The sequence below is a fragment of the Myxocyprinus asiaticus genome, chromosome 6 (assembly GCF_019703515.2).
Source record: "Myxocyprinus asiaticus isolate MX2 ecotype Aquarium Trade chromosome 6, UBuf_Myxa_2, whole genome shotgun sequence".
Classification (NCBI taxonomy): domain Eukaryota; kingdom Metazoa; phylum Chordata; class Actinopteri; order Cypriniformes; family Catostomidae; genus Myxocyprinus; species Myxocyprinus asiaticus.
In genome coordinates, this window is record NC_059349.1 from 36,007,686 (window position 1) to 36,031,366 (window position 23,681).

The following is a 23,681-nucleotide window of genomic DNA, read 5'->3' on the forward strand; positions in this document are numbered from 1 at the left end:
CAGTTGTTCTCCATATAAACATTGATTTCAGCCTTTAGCATTTGTTGGAATTCAGGATTTTGCAAAAGGGATACATTAAAGCGCCAACTACATGATTTATTTTTCTCCATATGTGGCAACACCTCTTAACTTATCCGGGCGTAATCTGAGACTAAAATGTTTCCAATTGAACAATCAACAACAGATGAAATGAGGGACTTAGATATAAAAAGATTACAAAAAAAATATTCTAGAATAAATCTTATGGACTGATGAAAAAAATTTATAGTCCCTACCAGATGGGTTAAAATGTCTCAAAATATCTGTAAGACCAAGATTTTACATATCCTGCGTTACTGTTGCTCTAGGGGGCTTACACACGTTTGCTTCACTATGATCAAGGACTGAGTCCATCAAAAGATTAAAATCTACTCCCAATATTATATCATGAGGAGTGCCAGTGGCTTGCAACATCCCTTCAAGATCTATAAAAAAGCCCTGATCATCAGTGTTAGGTGAGTAAATATTAGCCAAAATCAACCTTTGCCCCTAAATTTCTGCTAAAACAATAATGACTCTTCCTAATTTATCTTTAATCTGTTTGAGACATTTGAATTGTAGATGTTTACTTATCAGTGTAATGACTCCCCTGCACTTACTTGAGCCAGCACTAAAGAAAACATGTCCACCCAAATCTTCCCAGATTTTTCAGCTTCCTGCAGGGAAATATGCATTTCATGAAGAAACACTATATTATATTTCTTACATTTAAGAAAATAAATAACCTTCCTTGTTTTTATGGGGTGCCCCAACCCATTCACATTCCATGTGGAGAGAGACAATCCACTCATATTAACACTTTACATTTTGACATATTAGAAAAAATAGATTGTGTCAAAAATAAAATTATAACGACCACATTCCAACATTAGTGCAACAATCAAACCCTGATCTTTGCCTAGAACAAAAAAAAAAAAAAAAACAGAAAAAAGAAAATGTGTGCATTTACCCCGCGCACGACAGCTCCAACCGGCGTCCATCCTTCTAAACTCAAACAGTACGTCTACGAGAGTCCCCGGGACAACTTTGCCATCAGATTGCTCAAGTCTGGTGCTTCTATACAAATTTTGTGAGACAGAATTACACAACAGAAAATAATCTATAAAACAAACTCCAGCCAATAGGAGGCATAAGCACAAAGAATGTGCGGATTCATCCACAAACTGTCGCGAAGGAGTGTTACTCCACAAAACAAACTCCAGCCACTAGGTGGAACCAGCACAAAAAGAAACATCGATAGCACCACAAAACGACTCACTCATTCCATTGACTTTATGAAGGACAATACTTGCTGTGGGCATGTAAATATCTCGCGGCCATTCTTATTATCTATTCTCAATTTGGCTGGGAACATCAGTGCAAAAGCGACCTTCCGTTGATGTAAGAGATTCTTGCATTCCTTGAATTGATCACGTTTATCGCTTGTTGAATTCGCAAAGTCTTGGAACAAGAAAATGCTGTGGTTCTTCCAAGAAAGCCTTCCTTTACTCCTTGCCTCGCGTAACACCAGATCTTTATCAGATGATCTCAGAAATTTGGCCAGAATTGATCGGGGCCTGTTTCCCTCTGTGGATCTCTGAGCTGGAACTCTGTGAGCTCGCTCGATTCCCAGCTTATGGCCTGTTATGTCGAGCAGACTCGGGAAGAGCCCATCTAGGAATTTCACCATATCTCGTCCTTCTTCATCCTCAGGAATTCCAACAATTCGGATGTAGTTTCGCCGGTTACAATTCTCCAAGTCTTCCAACTTTTCCCAGACGCACTCAAAGTGCACAGAGCTCGCCGTTTACACATCTGAACCTCGCATGGCGCCATGCGATCTCCGATTTATTTATTTTTTTAATGTTTTTTTTTAATTAATATATATATATATATATATATATATATATATATATATATATATATATATATATATATATATATATATTAAGATTTTCTTCTTTAAGAAAAAGGAGCGTGTTCAATACCATATTAGCATTGGTACTGGTATTAAAATTGGTAATGAGAATTGTACAATTTTACTACTGGTATTAACTACAGAAATGTTGGTATTGTGACAACATTCTTGTACATTAAAACTATACAGTAATATTGAACACATGTAAACAAAGAACGCTTCAGAGCACGGACGCTCTCGCAAACGTTAACAGGTTAAAGTTGTTCCTGTATAATATACTGGGTTAGGACAAAGTATTTTAACACTGAACAGAATTACATACTTCACCTTTAACATGCCTAACAATGTGTAGGCTACTGGGGAAGAGCTATAAACTTGCTAATGAAACATCAATAAAAATTGCCTCAATCATTTTTATTCTGAAACAGTTTTTTTAATCATTTACTAGATGGGAACACTTTACAATAAGGTTCCAAATGTTAACATTAGTTAACATGAACTGACAATGAAAAATACTTTTACAGCATTTATTAATCCTGGTTAATGTTAATTTCAACAAATAATATATATATATATATATATATATATATATATATATATATATATATATATATATATTTATTATTTTTTTTTTTTTTTTTAAAGTTGTATATGTTAACATTAGTTAATGCACTATGAACATGAACTTACAATAATAATAAAAAAATATTTGTATTAACTTGCATTAACAAAGATCTTGCTGTACAAGAATATTGTTCATTGTTAGTTCATGATACCTAATGCATTAACTAATGTTAATGAATGGAACCTTATTGTAAAGTGTTACCACATATTAATTCACACTCCCAATTTAGTTTTTGATTCTGCCTAATATCCAGGCACATAAACCACTCTATAATTGATATGGCTGTAGCTATAGCTATATATAAAAAAAAAAAAACTTTGCTAATTAAGTTTGTCATGTAAAATCATGCAAATGTATTTGTTCATTTATGCAAATACTTTATACTATGTGATACCAGATCTATTCTTACATTCTGTAAACTGTGAGATACATGTGGTAAACATTACATTTGCACCTGCACTGCCAGTTTATTTCACATAGATAGCTCAAAAATAGATGCAAGTCACATGACTTGACCTGGGTACGTACCAGATGGGCCATGTCCATTGGATACATAGGATTTGGAATGATCATCCCTTATCAAATGTGAAATTATGCCTTGATAAGTAGCCCACTAAAATACCCCTAAAAGGCTATGCGGGATACGAACGATTTCATGCTGTCACAGTAATTTGCCTAATACAATAAAATGCTGCAGTGCTGGTTGCTTACTAATTACAAAGGGGCAGACAAACTACAGGGGATGGCAATGTTGTGTAATAGTGAATGACGGCATATCATATACAGGTACTGAATCACTGGCCTGTGAAGCCTCTCAATTTAACTTAATCCTGAAAATACTTTGCAAAGACCACTAAGACTTAACCTTTTGAATTGCAGTCATTTACTTAAAGTGTCTCCCCATGCCCTCAGTGGGCTATATTATTTTCTGTCCATCTATCTCTCTTTTTTTTCTTTTTTCTTCTAATTGTAACCTTTGTGCCATCAGGGAGTGATAGTACAAAATTGTCCCAAATGAGCAAATACAAGGATAACATCATAGCCACCAGTCCTGTCGACAGCAATCACCAGCAAAACACACTCTTCCCACACAACACCTCCACCAACCAGCGCAAGCGTCTGTCCAGTAAAACGCACGGTGAGTCTAGATCTCCTCTTACATCCACACACATCTTATTTCAGCCATTGTCTATTGTTGTGATCATACCCCCACAAAATTATATCTTCCACTCCCTTTACTGTCTCATACTGTGTTTGAACTTCAGATCTAGCTCTTCAATATGCTTGACTCATCAGAACACCAAAACCTCATTGCATATCTCTTGCATTAGTTTTATGAGAAATTAATTTGCTTTTGTGTTATTGAAGTATTTGTGATATTTGTTGCCGGGGACGTATTGGCTCCTTTACACCTTTACACTCTTCTATCATAGAGGTTGTTATGTCAGTAAATAAAATAATTTCTGACAGTGCTTCCCTGTCAGTGATAAAATGATGGAGAAAGGAGCTCTTAGTGCTGTATAATGTACAAAACAAGCCCAGATGAGACTTGTTAAGTGCATTTTAATTACCACAGAAGCAAGTCAAGTCTTAACCATCACCAAAACGTAGAATGAGACGTTTTTGTCTGGAAGCAGTTTTCATGGTTAGTTCAAAGCTTGACACTGGCGTTGATGCTCTGACGCTAATCATGAACGCAGCTTCATGACTGCTGTAACAATGTGGATAGCCACAATCTACCGGCAGATTAATATTCTGGAGGATGAGAGTTTAAGAGATTTAATGCCCATTGCAATGAATATGCAACCTATGGGGAAACTAGTTCTTTCAATGAGTCAAACTCCCTCTTAGACTTTGGGAAACTTTTAATGTTACTCGAATTGGTGATATTTATGTGGAAGGCTTTGTTTGGAAAATGTTAATAAAGCATTGTATTGTTACATATTGTTTTGTTCCCTGCCTATCACTCACTCGATGTTGTGTCGATGTAGTAACACTAGGGGTTTGCTCTTGAGAGCCCCAATCACCTTTGCTTTATTCAGAAAAGGCCAATGAAAATTGGCGAGTGGAATATGCATGCCACTCTCCGCCCCGGACATATGGGTATAAAAGGAGATGGTGTGCACAACTCATTCAGACTTGTTCTTTGGAGCCGAGCACATGTGAGTGTGTGTGCTGTCACCTTAGTCCTTGTTGCTGGAATTTACAGTACATACCAGCGGTCGCCCTCGCACGGTCGAGTGTTGTGCTTCCACTGGGTGCTTCGGCGGCTGAGTCCACAGGTGTTAAAAGAGTATATTCCAAAAGAGTATATTTTCTCTAAAAGAGCTTGCACAAACAATTGCCGTCTTTTTAAAGATGTCCTTTCGTCTTTGTGCTACTGGGTGCGGCCGTTATCTCTCCCCACCGGATGGCCATGAGATCTGTCTTGAGTGCTTGGGTCGCCAGCACGCCGAGGCAGCTTTCGTGGAGGGGTCATTTTCTCACTGCGAGAACATGCTTTGTCCTTCTTTGTGAAGTAGAGAGCCACCGCGGCTGCTTCCCGACCCAGTCTGTCCTGCGTTGAAACTCAGGTGGCTGCATTGACGAGGTAGACAGTCCGCCTCAGGGCAGATTTAATATCTCATCCAGGGCTCACGATGAGGATGAGTTATCGGTTGCAGCATCGGAGGGTAGGCTTCTGCTTTCGGAAGCGGACGCATCTTCTGAGCTCCCGCTCTCGGGATGTAGAGCTCAGGATGAGGCGGATGCTGAGATGGCAGCAGTGCACAGTCAGTGCTGGCCTGCTTGAAAACCTTCGTGCAGAAGGTAGCAGTCATGATGAAACAATTTCTGAGGCTCCTGCGGCATATGGAATCCTCGGCGGTGGTACTTCCCCTCGGGTTGATGCATATGAGACCACTCCAGCACTGGCTACAGACTCGAGTCCTGAGGTGGGCATGGCACCACGGCACCCAGCCCGTGACTATCATGCCTTGTTGCCTTCAAACTTTCAGTCCTTGGTCAGACCTGGCATTTCTATGGGCAGGGGTTCCCTTAGAGCAGGTCTCGAGGCCCGTCTTGGTCAGGACAGATGCTGACAAATTCGGGCTGGGGCGCTGTGTGCAATGTGCAGGCAGTATCGGGGCTCAGTATCGGGGCTTTGGACTGGGCCCCGCCTGCAATGGCACATCAACTGCCTAGAGTTGCTGGCAGTATTGCTGGCCCTGTGGAGGCTTCAGCCATTGATTCAGGGCAAGCACGTGTTGATCCAGATGGACAACACAGCGAATGTGGTGTACATAAACAGCCAGGGCGGGGTACGCTCATGTCGCACGTTGCAGCTCGCCCGCCGCCTCCTTTGGAGTCAGCAGACATTGAAGTCTCTGCGAGCCACTCACCTCCTGGGCGTCCTCAACTGTGCAGCGGACGCGCTCTCACGGCAGGTAACACTCCAAGGAGAGTGGAGGCTCCACCCCCATGCAGTCCAGCTGATTTGGGAGAGATTCAGAGAGGTGCAGGTGGATCTTTTTGCCTCCCGAGAGTCCTCTCACTGCCCCCTTTGGCATTCCCTGTCCGAGGCTCCCCTCAGCACGGATGCCTTGGCGCACAGCTGGCCTTGGGGGCTGCTCAAGTACGCGTTTCCCCCAGTGAGCCTCATTGCACAGATGTAGTGCAAAGTCAGGGAGGACGGGCAACAAGTCCTGATGGTTGTGCCATACTGGCCCAACTAGACTCACTCAGGGTCAGGGCACGCTCCGGCACCCATGGCCAGACCTCTGGAATCTCCACATCTGGCTCCTGGATGGGATACGGAGGACCTAGCAGGCATTCTGCCAGTGGTGGTAGACACTATCACTCAGGCCAGAGCCCTCGCCATGAGATGGCTGTATGCTCTGAAGTGGCATCTCTTCGTGAATTGGTGTTCTTCCCGCGGGTAAGATCCACGGAGATGCGCAGTCGGGCCTGTGTTGTCCTTTCTACAAGAGGGACTGGAGAGACGGCTGTCTCCCTCTACCCTGAAGGTGTACATGGCTGCTATTGCAGCATATCACGATACACTGAATGGGAGACCCTCTCGACAGCACAACCTGATCTCCAGTTTCCTCAAAAGCACGAGGAGATTAAATCCCCCTAGACTGCGCCTGATTCCCTCTTGGGATCTCTCTGTGGTCCTACCTGCCTTACAGAGAGCCCCATTTGAGCCCCTGGAGCAGGCCGAGCTCAGCACTTTGTCCCTGAAGACGTCCCTCCTGGTGGTGCTCACTTCTATCAAGAGGGTGGGGGACCTGCGGGTGCTCTCTGTCACCAGCGAATGCCTGGAGTTCGGGCCGGCACACTCTCACGTGATCTTGAGACCCGGTTACATGCCCAAAGTTTCCACCACTCCCTTCCGGGATCAGGTGGTGAACCTGCAAGTGCTCCCTTCAGAGGAGGAAGACCTGGCCTTGTCATTGCTGTGTCCAGTTCGCACACTGCGCATCTATCTGGACCACATGCAGAGCTTTAGACGCTCGGATCAGCTCTTTGTCTGCTATGGAGGGCAGCAGAAGTGGAAAGATGTCTCCAAACAGAGGTTGTCCCATTGGATTGTGGATGCCATTTCTCTGGCTTACCAATCACAAGACCTGCCGTGCCCTTTGGTAGTCTGGGCGCACTCCACCAGAGGTGTTGTGTCCTCCTGGGCACTGGCGAGGGGCACCTCTCTAGCAGACATATGCAAAGTGGTGGGTTGGGCTACACCCAATACCTTTGCGAGGTTCTACAACCCGCACATAGAACCGGTTTCAACCCAAGTGTTACGGGGTAACAACAGGTAGGCAGGGCGGCCAGTTGGGTGTATCGCTTGCTGTGGCAGGGCGGAGGGCGGGGCCGGGTCGTGATTCCACACACCCGGCCCCTAATTAGGCTGATTAAGCCTGAGAAGGATAAGGCCGACCGGAGACGGCAGTGCGAGAGAGAGTTACGGACAGCTGTCCAACACCTGTGTGTGTGTGTGTTTGTCTTTTTGGTTAAGTTTATCATTAAACCTTTATTTATATTGTTATGCCAGTTCTCACCTCCTCCTTTCCATTTAACTTGTTACACTTGCATTGCGCGTTTTCCCTCTTGACTGGTGAACACTGGACGCCTCTTTAATTCCTTAAGCACTATTCGGTGGCGAACTCGGCGGATGAGTGATGCCGCCAGGCCCAGTACTCGTGGTAAGCCTCTTTTCAGGTGAGCCCGTGTACTTGGGCACAGTGCCCATACGTGGTGATTCCCCCCTCGGTAATCCCGTATGATGTGTTTCCACTGTTCGGTTTCCCCTCAGGTGAACCCTGTGTCTCCCCTCATCAGAGGTCTGCTCTGCCTCGGCCACTGTTGCCGTGTACCCTCTCCGTAGATAGGGTCCTCCCCAGTGGCATCATTCCATATGTGAACTTCCCCGTCAGCAAGTCCATGTGAGGTATTCCCCACATGTTAACCTCCCTCTGGTAGGATGTGGTCTCCGTAGTGCTCTCCCTCCTGGAGAGGGAAGAGCACTTCCCCAGCGCTATTCTAGCAGATGCTCGGCAGGAAATAACTTAATACAAAAATCAGAAAAGGCCACCACCTGTAGCTTCCTTGGGTAAGTACCTCCTCCCACCCTTGTTTGTACACATTACAAAGGTTCCACCCTTCCAACAAGTGTTTATGCTGTATTATTGGTAAATGCCTTAATCGTGATTAAGAAAAATAAACATGTTATACTTTTAAATTAATTGCATGTGTTAACGCATTAATTCTGGCAGCTGTAATATATTTTTATACTCTCTAATTCCTCTTGGTGGCGCAGTTAGTTGCCTTAATATGGGGGGTGTAATAGGAATCTCAGTTGCCTCTGTTTCCAAAACAGTCAGTCCACACATCTTATCATGTGGCATGTTGAGCGCGTAACGGTGGAGACCTAGCATGTGTGGAGGCTCACACAATCCATGTGGCATCCACGCATAACTCACCAGGCACCCTAGCGAGAGTGAAAACCACCATAGAAACCACGAGGAAGGTAATCCCTGTGGCTCTACCCACCATGGTAACCGGGCCAATTGGTTGCTTAGGAAGCCTGGCTGGAGTCACAGGTCCCAAATCATAAATTTACTGTATGAAACCACATTTTCTGTAATTCATAGCAGTTTTGGACAGCTAAAACTAGTGCCCGACCGATACATCAGAGCATCTTTTTGCAGCTCAGTAGACAACAGTGCAGTGGTGGATTGTGTGTGTGGTGAGTGCTGATTTCAGGCTATGTTATTACCTATTTGGTGAGACACAATGCTGGAAAGTAAATAAAGTCCATCTTTTGCTCTCCATGCTTATAGCTAACTAGCTAATCATGTAGCTACTTTCATTGTTGTCAGCTGAGTGAAGCTAATGTGTAAAAATGTATTCACCAAACTGTTTTGTTTAGGATTCACAGTTTGGTACCCACTTCAACCGAACAATTCCAGTCGTTACATTTACAAAATGTAATATTTAAAAGTCTGGTTTTCCAGACTAGGATAGGATATGTAATAAAAGTAGATTTAATAAAGAGTATATATTGTTGGAACTGTATCTAAAATAAATGAGGTGTGATAAATAAATACTAATACAACAGGTTGGAAAAATAGACATTTATTCATTTTAATGTCCTATATATATTTTGAATGTGTTGAAACTTGACACCGGTCGATGCCCTAAAAACAGCACCGTTAGAATGGTTTCATGCTGAAGAGCCACTTAAAAGTAAGTTTTTTTCTCTCCCTCGTAAATGTAAATGAATGTAAATGCCAACATCATCATATATTTAGAAAGGATTGAAGCCTGTCATGCACAACATGAGCTCATTGATGTCATTAAGTGAGTCTGCTTTTTTATTCCATCCATTACTCCTAGTCGGAGGTTTTCGTAAATATTTTGTTTATATGTAGGTTTACGTTCTACCTAAATTTAATGGTGCAATGCTCAAACATTTAGTAGTGCATACATTTTGACTTAGTGCCCATTTATGTCTCAACTAGGCTAAGTTTTAACTTACATATAGCTGGTGCAACCGGCCCCTGATGTTTATTTAGCTATTTATTGTATTTTTATTTATTCTTTATTTAAATGGTCAGCCATTGACTGATACTAAACAGTACTGATGTTTATTTAGCTATTTATTGTATTTTTATTTATTCTTTATTTAAATGGTCAGCAATTAACTGATACCAAACATACAGTACTGATGTTTTTTTAGCTATTTATTTTATTTGAATTTATTATTTATTTAAATGGTCAGCGTTTGACTGATACTAAACATACAGTACTGATTTTTATTTTAGTTATTTTATTTATTCTTTATTTAAATGGTAAGCATTTGACTGATACTAAACATACAGTACTGATGTTTATTTAGCTATTTATTTTATTTGAATTTATTCTTTATTTAAATGGTCAGCATTTGACTGATACTAAACATACAGTACTGATTATTATTTTAGTTATTTTATTTATTCTTTATTTAAATGGTCAGCATTTGACATACTAAACATACAGTACTGATGTTTATTAAGCTATTTATTTTATTTGAATTTATTCTTTATTTAAATGGTCAGCATTTGACTGATACTAATCATACAGTACTGATTTTTATTTTAGTTATTTTATTTATTCTTTATGTAAATGGTCAGCATTTGATTGATACTAAACATACAGTACTGATTTTTATTTTATTTTATTTATTCTTTATTTAAATGGTCAGCAACTGACTGATACTGAACATATAGTACTGATGTTTATTAAGCTATTTATTGTATTTTTATTTATTCTTTATTTTCTCAGTGTTCATTTCTAGAATTTGTTGACAATGTATAATAATAATGTCAAATATTCTTTGATAAAATATTTAAGAAAGCAGCCTTCTGAGTACATTTGCATAGTCATATCGGTGCAAAATCGATGCACAATCCACATAGGACTATATCGGCCACCATATCGGTAATCTGTGAATTTTCGCCCTCTAAAATCGGTATCGGTATTGGTCTAAAAAATAGCATATCGGTCGGGCTCTAGCTAAAACATCTACATCCTCACATTGCATGCCTAAAACATACCTTTAGTTAGCTAAAAGGAACAATCAAAGACAAATTCAAACTTTTTTAGTGCACAAATAGCTAGATGTCCAGTGAACCCTTTTCCCTTTTTTGTACCTAGCTGGACAAATATTTGATTCTCTGCTCATGCTTGTATGCCTCATTACTTCAGTCGAGCGGACATACCACCTCTCCGTGACCTTCACACCAGCCTGTTTCATACCCAATGCACTTGCGTTATCCATTCACTGCATATGAATTTGAAATATTAAAGTGTGTTTACAAATAACCAAAAATATGGGGTTCCACTGATTAACTCTTTAAGAGCAATTAACAGTCAAGTTGCTGTTTTTCAAAAGGGTGGTAGATGTGAAGATTATTCTTACGGAATAAACTGCTTACATTCCAAACATCGTGGCATAGGATGTACTGCGTCGCCAATCCACTAATTGCACAACTGATGAGGGTTTTAGCCTGTCTTTTGGTTGCTGACCTTTAAAAGCTCTTTCTGAGAACTCTGAAATAGCAACTTCCCCATTTTTCCAGCTTTCCCTAGTGTTTCAGATTCATATTGCCCTGTTTGTTTGTTGGTGAACATCTGAAGACAAAGCGAGATAAATAAAATTGTCAAAGTTCATTTTTTTTATTTCTGCGTGATTTATGACAAAGCGACTTTGTTTCCCTTTGAAACGATTTTCTCTTTTCTCTTCTCTAATGAAGCACGTGTGACAGACTCTGAGCGAGCTCTAAGAGCGATCTGCCAAATGCAAGGGCTGCTAAAGGCTATGTTTAGACTCCCGTTGACGTCGCCGGAGGAGAACATGTGTGCGAGCGCATAGATCCTCTCAACTTCTTTTTTTTTTTACCACAGTTGCACCTGCCTCTCTCACCTCATCTATTTATACCCCTCATTTTTCATTAGACAAAGTAGAACTGTTGCTCTTGGTGGTTGACATTTCTCAGCAATCTCTAGGTCAACAGTATTCATGTAGGTGTTCATACTTCACCTTTCTTCAGTGTGAGATCATTCTGGTGACACTATGAAGACCTTTCTAATTATTGAGTTCTAGCTCCCTGAATGGCAGAACAAAATAACTTTTGTTGTTAGAGGCATGTGCACCTGCGCTGTATGCCGAGAGGCTGTTGGTGCTCTGCGATGAATATTTAAACTGGCTCATCTTTTATTCCCTTCCACAGAGCTTTGCACCCTTGGCCCTCGCCTAATTGTGGAGGCTATTCTCACCTGCTCTGAGGTTTACGGCTAATTTCTTTGAAGGTGCTTCTTTTGTTCTCATTTGTTACTCAGACAATAAGAGGCATTGCTGTGCTGGCATGTGTCATTCTAAAAAATTGTTTGGATTTAAAGTCTTAAGTGGCAGTTCAGCTTCATTTGCTTTTTCTCAATTTTTCTTTTCATTCTAAAGTTCAGTATTCCCAGAGACATGTTCTACAGTTGTGGTCTCGATAAGGCATTTAGAAACAAAACTAATACTGTAAAATCATTTTTACAGTAGCAGATTACTGTATGGATGCATTTATTTCAACCAGGGATGACATGTAAGACATATTGAAGATGACTGATTCACTGAATTTCTTAATCACTGTTATCCTTCAAGCATTTACACAGTATGTCTGTACTTTTTATCCATCTTTACAATTTTATTTTGGGAGTTATCAGATTTGTCATTTTATTTCAGTGTAATGCAGTTATACTCTAATATAAAGTACTTGATTTCATAACTGTGCTTTTTGAAAGTCGTGACATCACTGTACGGCCAAACAGTGTACAACTGTGTTCTTGTGACTTGTTTTCATGTCTCCACATCTTTGAATGTGTCAATTGTTGTTTTATGGAAGTTAGATCTCTTTGATATCTCAGTTGTTTCTCCTAGACATCAAGGATATTAAATGGATAGTGAATGTTTTCCTTTGCTTAAGTCTCCTGCCTCTCAGATGTTGAAGAAAAAAAAAAGATCCCAGTAATCACACACATGTATACTCTAGAGTTTGAGAAGATATCTCAACAATGTTACAAACTGTGTACAGATTTGCCAAGATATATGTGGTGGTGTGGGTGTGGTCGAGCATTCGTCAGGAGAGAGAGAAAGCGGTAAGGGTTCACACCTGAGCACTATAATATCTAACACTTTGTAACACGTTTCTAAGTTCGTGGGCAATGGAGGAGTCAGGAGACATCGAACAGTCAAAGGTGAGTATTTTATTACTCTCTCAGCGTCATACAAAACTTAAACAAAAAGGGCTCTTGGTGGCCAAAACACACAAACGGGTCAATAGTATTTGTCATATAGCTTCACAGGAACAGGCTCTGGTCTCTCTCTCCCACTCTGAAGCTCTGGTGTGCTTTTTCAGGTCTCCCTCCACCATCACTATAATTAGAGACAGGTGTTAGAGTACTCACAACCCAGGTGACGAGCCTTACCACTCTCCCTCTCCTGCAGACCGACACATGACCACACCCCCATGCCACACACCTGTTTCTGATTACAGTAAGCACGGGGGAGAGTGATTAAAGAAGAACCATGCCAGAGACCCAGTGAGAGAGAGACACGCTTCAACCGCCAAAGTTGTCTGTGTTTATGTTGATGCTGAATAGCTATTTTGAGTTGTAAATTATCAAAGACCAACCTTTTGATTTGAAGCCTCACGTTTCCCGCTTCCTTCTTTCATCCCACAACGAACCCCGTTACACTGGTGCCGAAACCCGAGATTTTGTAGTCCTCACCGTTGGCGGAATTTATCCAGTCCCTCGCCAGCATGCATCATACTCAACATCAGGCCCTGCTTGAGCTGTGCCAGGACCAAGGTCGCCGATTCCAGGAGGTGCTCCGGGCTCAAGCAGAGGACCGGCAGGCGATCTGGAGCTTACTGCTCCTGGAGAAAGCCCCGGCCACGACCCTGGACAAAGCTGCCCCCATGCCTCCTGTCGCCTTCATGAAAATGGGGGCAGAAGATGATCTGGAGGCATTCCTAGACCTGTTCGAGAGGACGGCGGAGATCTGGAATTGGCCGCGTGCTCAGTGGGTGGCCAGACTCATCCCACTGTTGTCCAGGTAAGCCCAGCTCGCAGCGCAACATCTACCGGCAGCAAGAATCATGGTGTACGACGACCTGAAGAAGTCTATCCTGCAGCGAGTTGGTCGCATCCCCGAACAGCTCCGACAATACTTCCACTCGATGAAGATGGACGCGCATGGCCGCCCATTTGCCTTCACTCAACAGCTCTGTGACGCCTGCCGGAAGTGGCTGCTGGCTGAGGACCACAATGCCGAGGGAGTCATCGATCTCTTGGTGCTGGAATAGCTTATCGATCATCTGCTGAAAGGAATGGTGGAGTGGGTCCAGTGCCACCGCCCGGTGGTGTGTTAATTTTTATTTTACTTTATTTATTTTCCTACGGAATTTTAGGAGAAACATCTTGGAAAAAGTTGATACTTTGAAACATAGTTGAGAATTGCATTTAGTCTCCTGAGCAATAAGAGCAACCTCTTATAAGCGATAAAAAAATTTCCTCTGCAGAAATGCATTTTAAAATAAGTATCATTCCATTAAGTCTATATCGAATGATAATTATTGATTCACCTCTGAAACACAAAAGATGTCTTAAAGGATGGGCAGACAGCAGTGTGGATATGGAGTAACAAACATTATTCCTCATCATTGTGAGGCAGTCTATTCCACAGGTCAGTGCGCTCTTGCATCTCTTCCTCACACTCTGCATAATGAGAGTGTTTGTCTAACTCTGTGACAGTTCAGTTGTGTTTTTAGTACACATCAGAAAAGAGTCAAAACCGAATAAGTTCAGAATACTCAAAACTTTTTTGGAAACTGATTACATCAAAATATTTAAGTCAACTAACTATTTTTTTAAGTAACTAGTTATTATAAATTACAATTTAGTCAAACTTATATATATATATATATATATATATATATATATATATATATATATATATATATATATATATATAAGTGCACTGTACTTAAAAATATTGTTTCAGACAGGTATGTAATGTTTTTAGTTTCCCCATACTTAATTATTTTGATGCTACAGTACTTAAATGAATAAAAATACTAACTCAAAAAATACACCTGTGCATAACTCATAGGCTAATGATTTATTATTATTATTATTTATTTAATTCATTTTTTAATTAATAAAAAAGAAATAAAAAAGAAAAGAAAAAACATAAAAAACACACACAACTTTAGCTGTACATTTTTTTTTATTCAGTCTTAAAATTGTTTTATCCAAACATGTATGAACATTTAACAGCAATAATATATATATATATATATATATATATATATATATATATATATATATATATATAAAGAAAGAAAAAAAATAATCAATCAATAAAAAATAAAACACGTTTTTTTATTAAAACAAGAAATTAATTAAAAGACATCAAGTCTATCCCATTTGTAAAGACCTACACAAACAAAACCTGAAATTTTAAATAATAATGAGCACTTACTGTAAAAGGCACATCTCACATTATTTCAGGATTCACATCACCAAGTTGTTGTGCAAACTATTAAAAGTGCTAACATGAGCAACTGAGGTAGATTTGATGGGAAAGACATAATCTACCAAATGTAAACTGTTCAACAACATACTGTCACATTATGATACTTGGCACCATAAACACACATGCTAGTGTATGTACATACATACACGTGCATGCACGTACACACAACTTGTAACTTGGCCTACTCTTTCAGTAACAGGTCATTTTTGAGATTGAGTAGGCAGGGTTTCAGTGGTTTACCATCACCAAGACCCATCAGTACTTTCTGGATGAAGGTAAAAGTGTGAATGAGTTTCCTGGGGTAGTCCAAATGCAATGCATACTTCAACCCAAACAACAATACAAATGCATCAGCCAACCTGGGGATATCGCTCATCAAAAGATCATCTTCCACCACAATAGCAGTGCTTGCATGACTGAAATAAACTGAACTTTTAGTGCTCTCAGTGACCAACATGACAAGAGCAACAGGGGTGTCAGTGATGTATGGATTGTCAGATTCCTCCACCTGGAATATGCATAGAGTTTCCAACTGTAAATTAATTTATTAGACTAGAACTAGACAATTCCATTTATATTGCAGGTGTGTATTTCACAGGTCATTGCTCAACAGGTAAGTATATAGGTAGGTATTTCACATTATATTCTATATATTAGATAGACTATTCTATAGGCCACCATCCTACAGGTAGGTATACAGGTAAGTATTTTACAGGTGACTATTCTACAACCCATCATCCAACAAGTAAGTGTATCTGTAGGTATTTTCAGGTCAATGTTATACAGGTGCTTATTCAATAGGTAAGTATTCCCAGGTAGGTATTTTACAGGTGAGTATTATATAGGCAATTAAGGTACGTATATACAGGTAGGTATTGTACAGGTAGATATTATGATATGTAGATGTATCTCATATAGGTATTTTAAGTAATTGCTATAAGGTGAGCATATGTGTGTGTGTGTGTGGTGTATTTTTGTGGTGTAAGGTCAAAAAGTCAACCAAATTATTAGCCCTATCCAATTCTGGGTAAGGTTAGGCCAGGACTTTGTGAGAGGTTAAGGTTAGGGATTACATGAAGTTAGGGCTTCTATATATGTATCCATATACACCCATAAACACATATCCATGTGCACCCACATTCTCACACCTACACACAGGGTTTACTAGGTGGTTGCTAGGTATAGGTAAGTGGCTGCTAGAGTCTATTACATCATTACTAGGCACTGCTAGGTAGCTGCCAGGGTAAAAAAAAAAGCTTAAAAAAAGCAACAAAAAACAAAACAAAACAAAACAAACTTGGAAAGCACACAACTGATACTAACAGTTCTGTGAATGCACTGAATACTTACATTCCAAGTCTTAAAGAACTGTGGGTCCTCCTCATGCAGGTATACCGGGAGGGCACGAAGGGCTACAGTGCATTTCATGTTGACATCGTGTACTTCCTTAAAGAACAAGCAAAAATTAACATGATAAACAAGCGAACAAGCAAGCCAGCTTATTTTGAGTGATAAGTTTGTATACAATGTTAACAAATTTAGACTCAGCTGTCCTTGGCAGAACTTGATTTGGACCAAGTTCATCTTTAACTCACCTGCCGATCATAAATCTTTAGGATGTCATGCAGCATCTCTGATATCTTGCTGCCTTCTGTCTGTACAAGTCCACCAGTCGTGGTATGTGTCAGTCAAGCGCAGCATAGAACTGGTTCCGTAGGTTGACGTTTGTGACATGGTGGAACTCAGCACAAACCTACAAAACCAGAAACACACACAAGTAAGTGTATAAAGACCAATAATGGATTTGCAACTGAAAATTTGTTGGGATGCAACATGTTTTCTGTTCAAATACATTAAGCAACATGGTCACATGCAAAGTATTAGTATTATCAGCAGTATTAGTATTAGTAATATCAACACACTCCTGGTGAAGGGCTCGTTCTCATGACAGGGAAGGAGTTGACAGGTCAAAATGGAGGATCTATTACACTCGAAAGGAATACCAAATACAACTATATAAATACGAGTCCAAACTATCACTTTGAGATGAATTTTTTGTTGTATACCCATAACAGTTCAGTGTGTGGAAAGAAGGCACTCAGAGGAAATAGGCAGTTTGAAAGCAAGTTGGGGAAATGTAGACCATGTTTTCTGCCAGTATCTGAGCAATATTAAGACAGGTGAAAGAAAAGCTGCAACTCTGACATCAAAAGGGCCTCAGACAAGAGTCTACCACTCATAATAACCAAGAGTGGTGTAATCATCTGGTTAAAAGGTAACCATTGTTCACAAAAAGAGGGTGATTACCAGGGGAGGCCTAATAAAAAAAGGGTGTACAGTAAATGTCAAATTCCTATGTTTTAGCGAACATATAAAACAAAAATCATAATACTCAAGACTGATTACTTTCAAACTCTAACAATCATACTGTTCCTACATGTGAACCACTTGGATTTCCATAGAAAGGTCATTGCTGTACAATGTTCTCAATAATTTGATCCTGTGGGAACAGATTAAATAAGCAATGTGAAACCAGTCAAATTATGCATTTATTAATACAAAATTTCAAGCGTTAACAGTACTTAGCAATAAAGTTGCTCTCTGATGAGTCTGGTGACTCTATGTATGTCTACTCATGCACACAAAAATGTGAGATGATTTTGATTAGTTTACTCAAAAACAGAAAAAGAAAGGAAAAACATTTGGCAAAGGCAGAGTTTGACAGATACTAATACTACTGCTTTTAGTAGTACTCACATTACCACTACTATTGCTACTACTACTTTTACCATTACTACTGCTACAAATGATTGCTGGTTGACTAGGACCTTTTTCAGACACTGCAGCATTACATCCGTCTTCCCTAACCAGAGTGATGCACAAAACAATCAGGGTTTCTGCTCTTTTTCATTAGCAAAATTTCTAAACTTTACTAAGATGTCTTCTTGACCAACACTGAAATTTCCAGAACAAGATGTGAACATGCTACAGATAAATAAAAGGGGACCATAAATCCCACTCGCCAAAACCAAAGAATGGGGACACGGCCAATCTTGTCTTGGTGAATTAATCGATCCCCAGCCAACTAATGATCCAGTGGGACTCCAACTAAAATTCCATTCTACTTTTTTCCAAAATCTGAACTTTGGAATTCATTAACTTTTCCAGGTGTTTCAGGAGAGTGGGAAACCTGCACTATGATTTATATCTTTTTTTGTTTTTTTGTTTTTTATCCAAAATGTCACTTTATGGCCAAGAGTGAAAAAAACAAAAAAACAATGTTATCAGGTTTCAAAACAGAGCTGGGGTCTTATCTGGCTTTTGCTTTGATATGATGAATTCAGACCGATACCGTCTTTTCCTCCAGTCTCTCTATAATTTTAAATTAATTGACTAGCAACACAGAAACCGTGTTATTTGACTTCACTCATTTGCTAACTTGAAATCCACAAATATTAGCCCAACATTTAATGTAGGTTTATTTGTTAAGATACTGAATAAAATGCTCCAAATAAATGAAATAAAAAATAAATAAAATAAAAATAAAAAAAGAATATAGCCTAAGTTAACATTTAAGTACCTTGATTCTTGAGGAGGCTCACTGCTCAGCATCCACTTCAGCCTACATGGAAAGAAAATTTGTTGAGGTTTAATACAAGTTTGCAATTTCATTAGCTAACTTAATATCCAATATCTTGCTAACTTCATGTCCGTGTATTAGCCTTAACTTAATCGTGGATTAAAGTTACAGCTAGTCACTAGTTTATTCAGGTGCATGTAGGAATAACATCACATTTACAAGATCAGGACGCTTAACATAAACAGCAGCAACACCCTTAGAAATAGTAAGACTGCCATCGACTAAAAAGAGTTACCAGCTAACGTTAACATTATTGCCCTGCTTTGACGTTAACATTAAACTATTAGGCAGTGATGCTAATGACGTTAACAAATATGTGCGAAGCACTGGGGAACTGCCACGCTTTGTGAGTTACCCTGAATGTAAAAACAGCACAGCCTAACCATGAAACATTTTCTTCATTATGATATCCTTACAATTTTTTCATTATGATATCCTTACAAGATTAAAAAAGAAAATTGGTTTTGAAAAGTTTTTTTGGTTTACTTACAAGATGCTCCATGTGATAACTACCGTCGCTTGTGAGTGGCAGCCATATTGGATAGGTTTTTCCGGTAACGTAGGTCAGGGCAAAGCCGCAACGCCATGATGTAGATGTCGTCAGTGTATGTCGCTCAGTACACTTAAAAAATAATAATTGAAATAGCGGTGTTTACTCAGAAATGATGAGCCACACAAAAATGAAACTAAATTACTTGTTCAGAAAATCAAATAGTTTTAAGTTGGATCAACTATGTCACAGATATTAAGTGTAGTGTTCTCAGTCTTTATAAATTAGTAGTACTGTTCGGGTTTACAGTGAAGGAAGCGTGCATCTGTTATCTCAGTCACACTCCTTACCTCCTGTTCATTACTTTACCCAATACTCTTGGAGAAGAGAAGCACGTCTCTTATGTGACCAGAGAACAATGATTGTGGGTTCCTTGTTTATTGTCTGATTGGTTTATTAGGCACAATGGTCTGAGCTGTACATGTGTGATGTATGTTTGTAATTATGTGGTTTCTAATGTGTTTTATATATCATTTACTTGGATGTTTTTACCTTTTTCCAATTGTTGGTTGTTGTCAACACCAGTATTGTATGATCATGATGTGAATATTTTCCTCTTTTGTTTTTGCCTATTTTACCATTTTATGTCACTCACTTCATCATTTCATTTCATGAATTCACAGTTCTGTGTATAGACAAGCTTTGGTTATGATATCTCCAATGATTGCTTTACATATAACATGTAATATGTAAGCAAATAAAGTGCCTTATACAGTAGGTAATGTGTGTAGTTTTTTTTTTTTTTTTTCAAAATACTTTCTTTTATTCTAGCTTAATATGCAAAGCCTACTAAAAGTAAGCCATTCATAGGTTTATTCCCTATTAACACTGTGCCTCTATGGCACAGTCAGAAAGTTGTTCTGTTTGTTTGAGCATCCATCCCAACCTACCTGATATAGCAACATTGACTTAGCCAATAGAGTGAGTTTGAGGTGGGATGATCTGTTTTTTTTTTCCGACCTGGAAATTTTTGTCATTATTTTTGCATTTCCATTTGGTGGTGCAGAAATTACAGACTTCGCCTTTAATAAATGTAACTTTAATAGCAAATTATGCTTTTAGAAAGCATTTTCCATCATTAGAATGAATAAATGGTTTTCCAATTTAATATTTCTAATCAATCTGTTCTGTATGGGTTTATAGCTCATTATTACTTGCAGTATTAATCAATACTGTAAGAAAAATAAACAATGGGATTGGAAATTAGACAAAAAAAAAAAAAAAACATCCAATTGTCATGCTGTCATAACTGTTTAATTTAAAACCTAGAGAATGAGAGTGCATTTGGAAATGGTTTTGTTTATCCTTGGTGAAATCAATCTTTTGTTCTAAACTAAACGTTGTAATGAATTTTTTAGGACAGTCAACCAGCAGTAGAATTTGTATACATTTTAGAACTTATGTTTTTTTACACTCAAAATACCACTCCATCCATGTCGATTTGTCTGGAAACTCTTCAATAGGCCCATAAGCTCTATTATTGGTTAATCTGATTTGATGAATAAGTTGATGGTGGTTTTTGTGTGAATTCTACAGCGGGTTCAGCTTTCCTGAACCCGGATGGAGACTCTGGAACGGAGGCAGACAGTGAGCCTCAGCTGACCTTCTACACCGACCCAAACCGCAGCCGCCGTCGCAGTCGAGGTATGAGAAATGGTAACGTCAACACAGCGTGGGGCTCTGGGGGTAAGGAGGACTTCCACACATGGCATGATTTCAACCTGCACCACCTGACTATGGCCATTTGGTGTTCGTATCACATGTTAATGGACTTTGTTCGAAAGCTGAGCAAAGTGTTAGTTGTGAAGCGCTGCGCCTCACAACTACCTTACTGACTGAGGCATGTTTTTGAATGGTGAATCTACGCATGGATTGATTAATGTGAGATATGATATTGCCGCTGAATGTTCTATTTACTTTAGCAAAAGAAATGTTAGCATAATATAACATATAGTTCTCCCAAAATAGGAATGATAAAATACAGTTTTATCATTCATTATGTGATTCTTGTCACTTAATACCTGTTGATGTGCAACACCCCTGTTTCTGATGTCCACCCCCACCCATGGGCCTGACTTTACTTTGCTTAAATTAGTTCACATTTACATATGTAGTTCACATATAGTCTAGTCAAAAAATAAAAATAAATAAATAATAATAATAATAATCATGTTGACAAATTATACAGATGTATAATTTGTCAACATTATGAACAATTTTGAACAGCACACTATATAATAAATGTGAACTCATTTAAGCAAAGTAAAGTCAAGCCCATGGGTGGGGTCAATGAGCATCAACAGGTTTTAAAGTTGGTGTTTTTGGTTTAAAAATGTTAAATACTTTCTCTTATCGCAAATTAATATGTAGTGACAACCAGTAAACCATTAGTTTGATTTTTCCTGAAAAGTGTAAACACTTTCTGTCATTTCAACCAATGGCAGACGGAGTGTGTTCTCGAAAATCAATTTGAAAAGAAAGTTTAATTTTTAAATTTGTTTAGAGTCACAAACATTACACAGTTCATCTTTTACTAATACATAAGTAAATTAGTAGTTAAGTTAATTACAAGTTAATAAGTCAACCTCTTAAATTCAGCACGGCAACAGTGCCGAACAACAGTGTACCTGTTGAGTGTTATTACCGTGTGCAAGATTAATCGAATGTTGCAAAACTCTTGACAGATACTCTTAAGCAATGCTAGCTCAACTGGTGCAGCATGGTGCCAGCAATGTCATGGTCATGTTATGTGTTTGATTCACAGGAAATAGGAAGCAAAAGCATAGTTCTAGCAGGAAGATTGCAGGAGGCATTCCATTAGGCATCTCGGTACAGCCTCCGCTTAATAAGCTGGCACAGCTGTCTCTCGTTGTTTGCATACTTCCGTGTTTTCACCCTACTCCACCCTATCATCACCAGTTTATGTCCTGTCCTGGGTGGGGGTAAGCTCCACTCCCCTGCCTTCATCACCTCCAGCAGGATCTGACAGTTCGAGCAAATATCTAAGCGCTGAACCATAGGACGAGGCTTACGCCAAATGATATAAGGATCTCTACATTCGTATTAATTCCAATCAGCCTTCTCTGATAGAAATGCACATACTGACACACAGCACATTCACCTTGAGTGTTAGTTGCTTCGGATAAGTTGCTGTCCCACATATAAAAAAAATATAAATATATACTGTATGTCTATGAGCCCACATAGTATGGGTACCGCAACTCAAATATATTAATTTATAGAATTATATTTGTGGTAACTAGACATTTTAGATGCAGCCAGTCATTAAAAATAGTTAGGTCTCTTCCAGTTTTTTTTTTTTTTTTTTTTTTTGCAGCTCAGAAATCCACAATGCAAAATGGTAATTGCTGTTAAACTGTCCTCCAGATTGAACTGAGTGTCCCTGAGCAATTTTTAAGTTTGCTTAGAGAATTCTTCCAAGTATCTTTGTGGACTCCGTGGACCTCCTCTGAAATGAATGATGACTAAACACAAGCTTACAAGGATTTAAGCACTTTAACCTTAGCAGTTCCATTTGTAGACCACTGTTTAACTTTAAGCAGGGTAAAGGCTTGTATGTTAAATACTTAGAGAGTGTATGACAAGCCCGTCGGACAGTACTGTAAGACACTAATGGCAAGAGTCTGACTGAAACTCCTGAATTGTCTCCAGAGGAGTGTTGTATTGTGCTCTTAAGAGACCAGACTGAATGCAAAGCTCTTGAGGAGCTGCCAATTTAAAAGCAACTTATCAAAAGATTAAACTCTGTACTTGTCACTAACAGTACTAGTCAGCTGTGGCAACAACACCTTTAAGTGGACTTAAGTTAATAATAGACATGCTGGTGTTGCATTTTTGCTAGATCACTCTGCAAGAACTGGTGATTGGGTGAGAGCACCGTGCTGACTTTGATAGACATATTTGTGTATGTTAGCATTAAAAAGCAGGAGTTAGTTTATGTTATACTGTATTTGAGCGAAGTGAAGGTGTTGTCATCTGCAATTGCTGTGATATAATTCTAGTGGAGTAAATGCACATACTTACAAACTGATCACAATGTGAATTTGCCAACAGTGTGTCGAAAGTTCTGCTGCTGAAATTGGTCTGTTTACAGAAATTTGTATCACAGCCCCCCAGTGGCCGACATAGACATTTAGTGGAACGTATGGACATGTGTGAGCTTTAGTTTCCTGGTGAAATGTCCACAGAGTGGCATCAAAAGCCAGTTGTATTTTTAGTTGTAAATGATGATGTACAGTCAACGGGATTGCATATTTAATTATTGACCCCCAAACCCTAAACATCAGTGGAGCAAAAATTTAA

General features: G+C 39.2%; 1 protein-coding gene across 4 annotated transcripts in view; it reads left to right on the top strand.

Annotated features, from left to right (window-relative positions):
• LOC127442213 (astrotactin-1-like) overlaps window positions 1-23,681 on the top strand; it is a 481,722-nt gene that overhangs the window by 108,161 nt on the left and 349,880 nt on the right. For 2 of the 4 annotated variants that reach the window (XM_051700073.1, XM_051700075.1), the window contains exons 4-5: window positions 3,550-3,699; window positions 20,895-21,044. In XM_051700073.1, coding sequence (XP_051556033.1) covers window positions 3,550-3,699; window positions 20,895-21,044 — 300 coding nt within the window. The remainder of the gene's footprint in view (window positions 1-3,549; window positions 3,700-20,894; window positions 21,045-23,681) is intronic. The other 2 variants (XM_051700074.1, XM_051700076.1) reach the window with 2 other exon arrangements.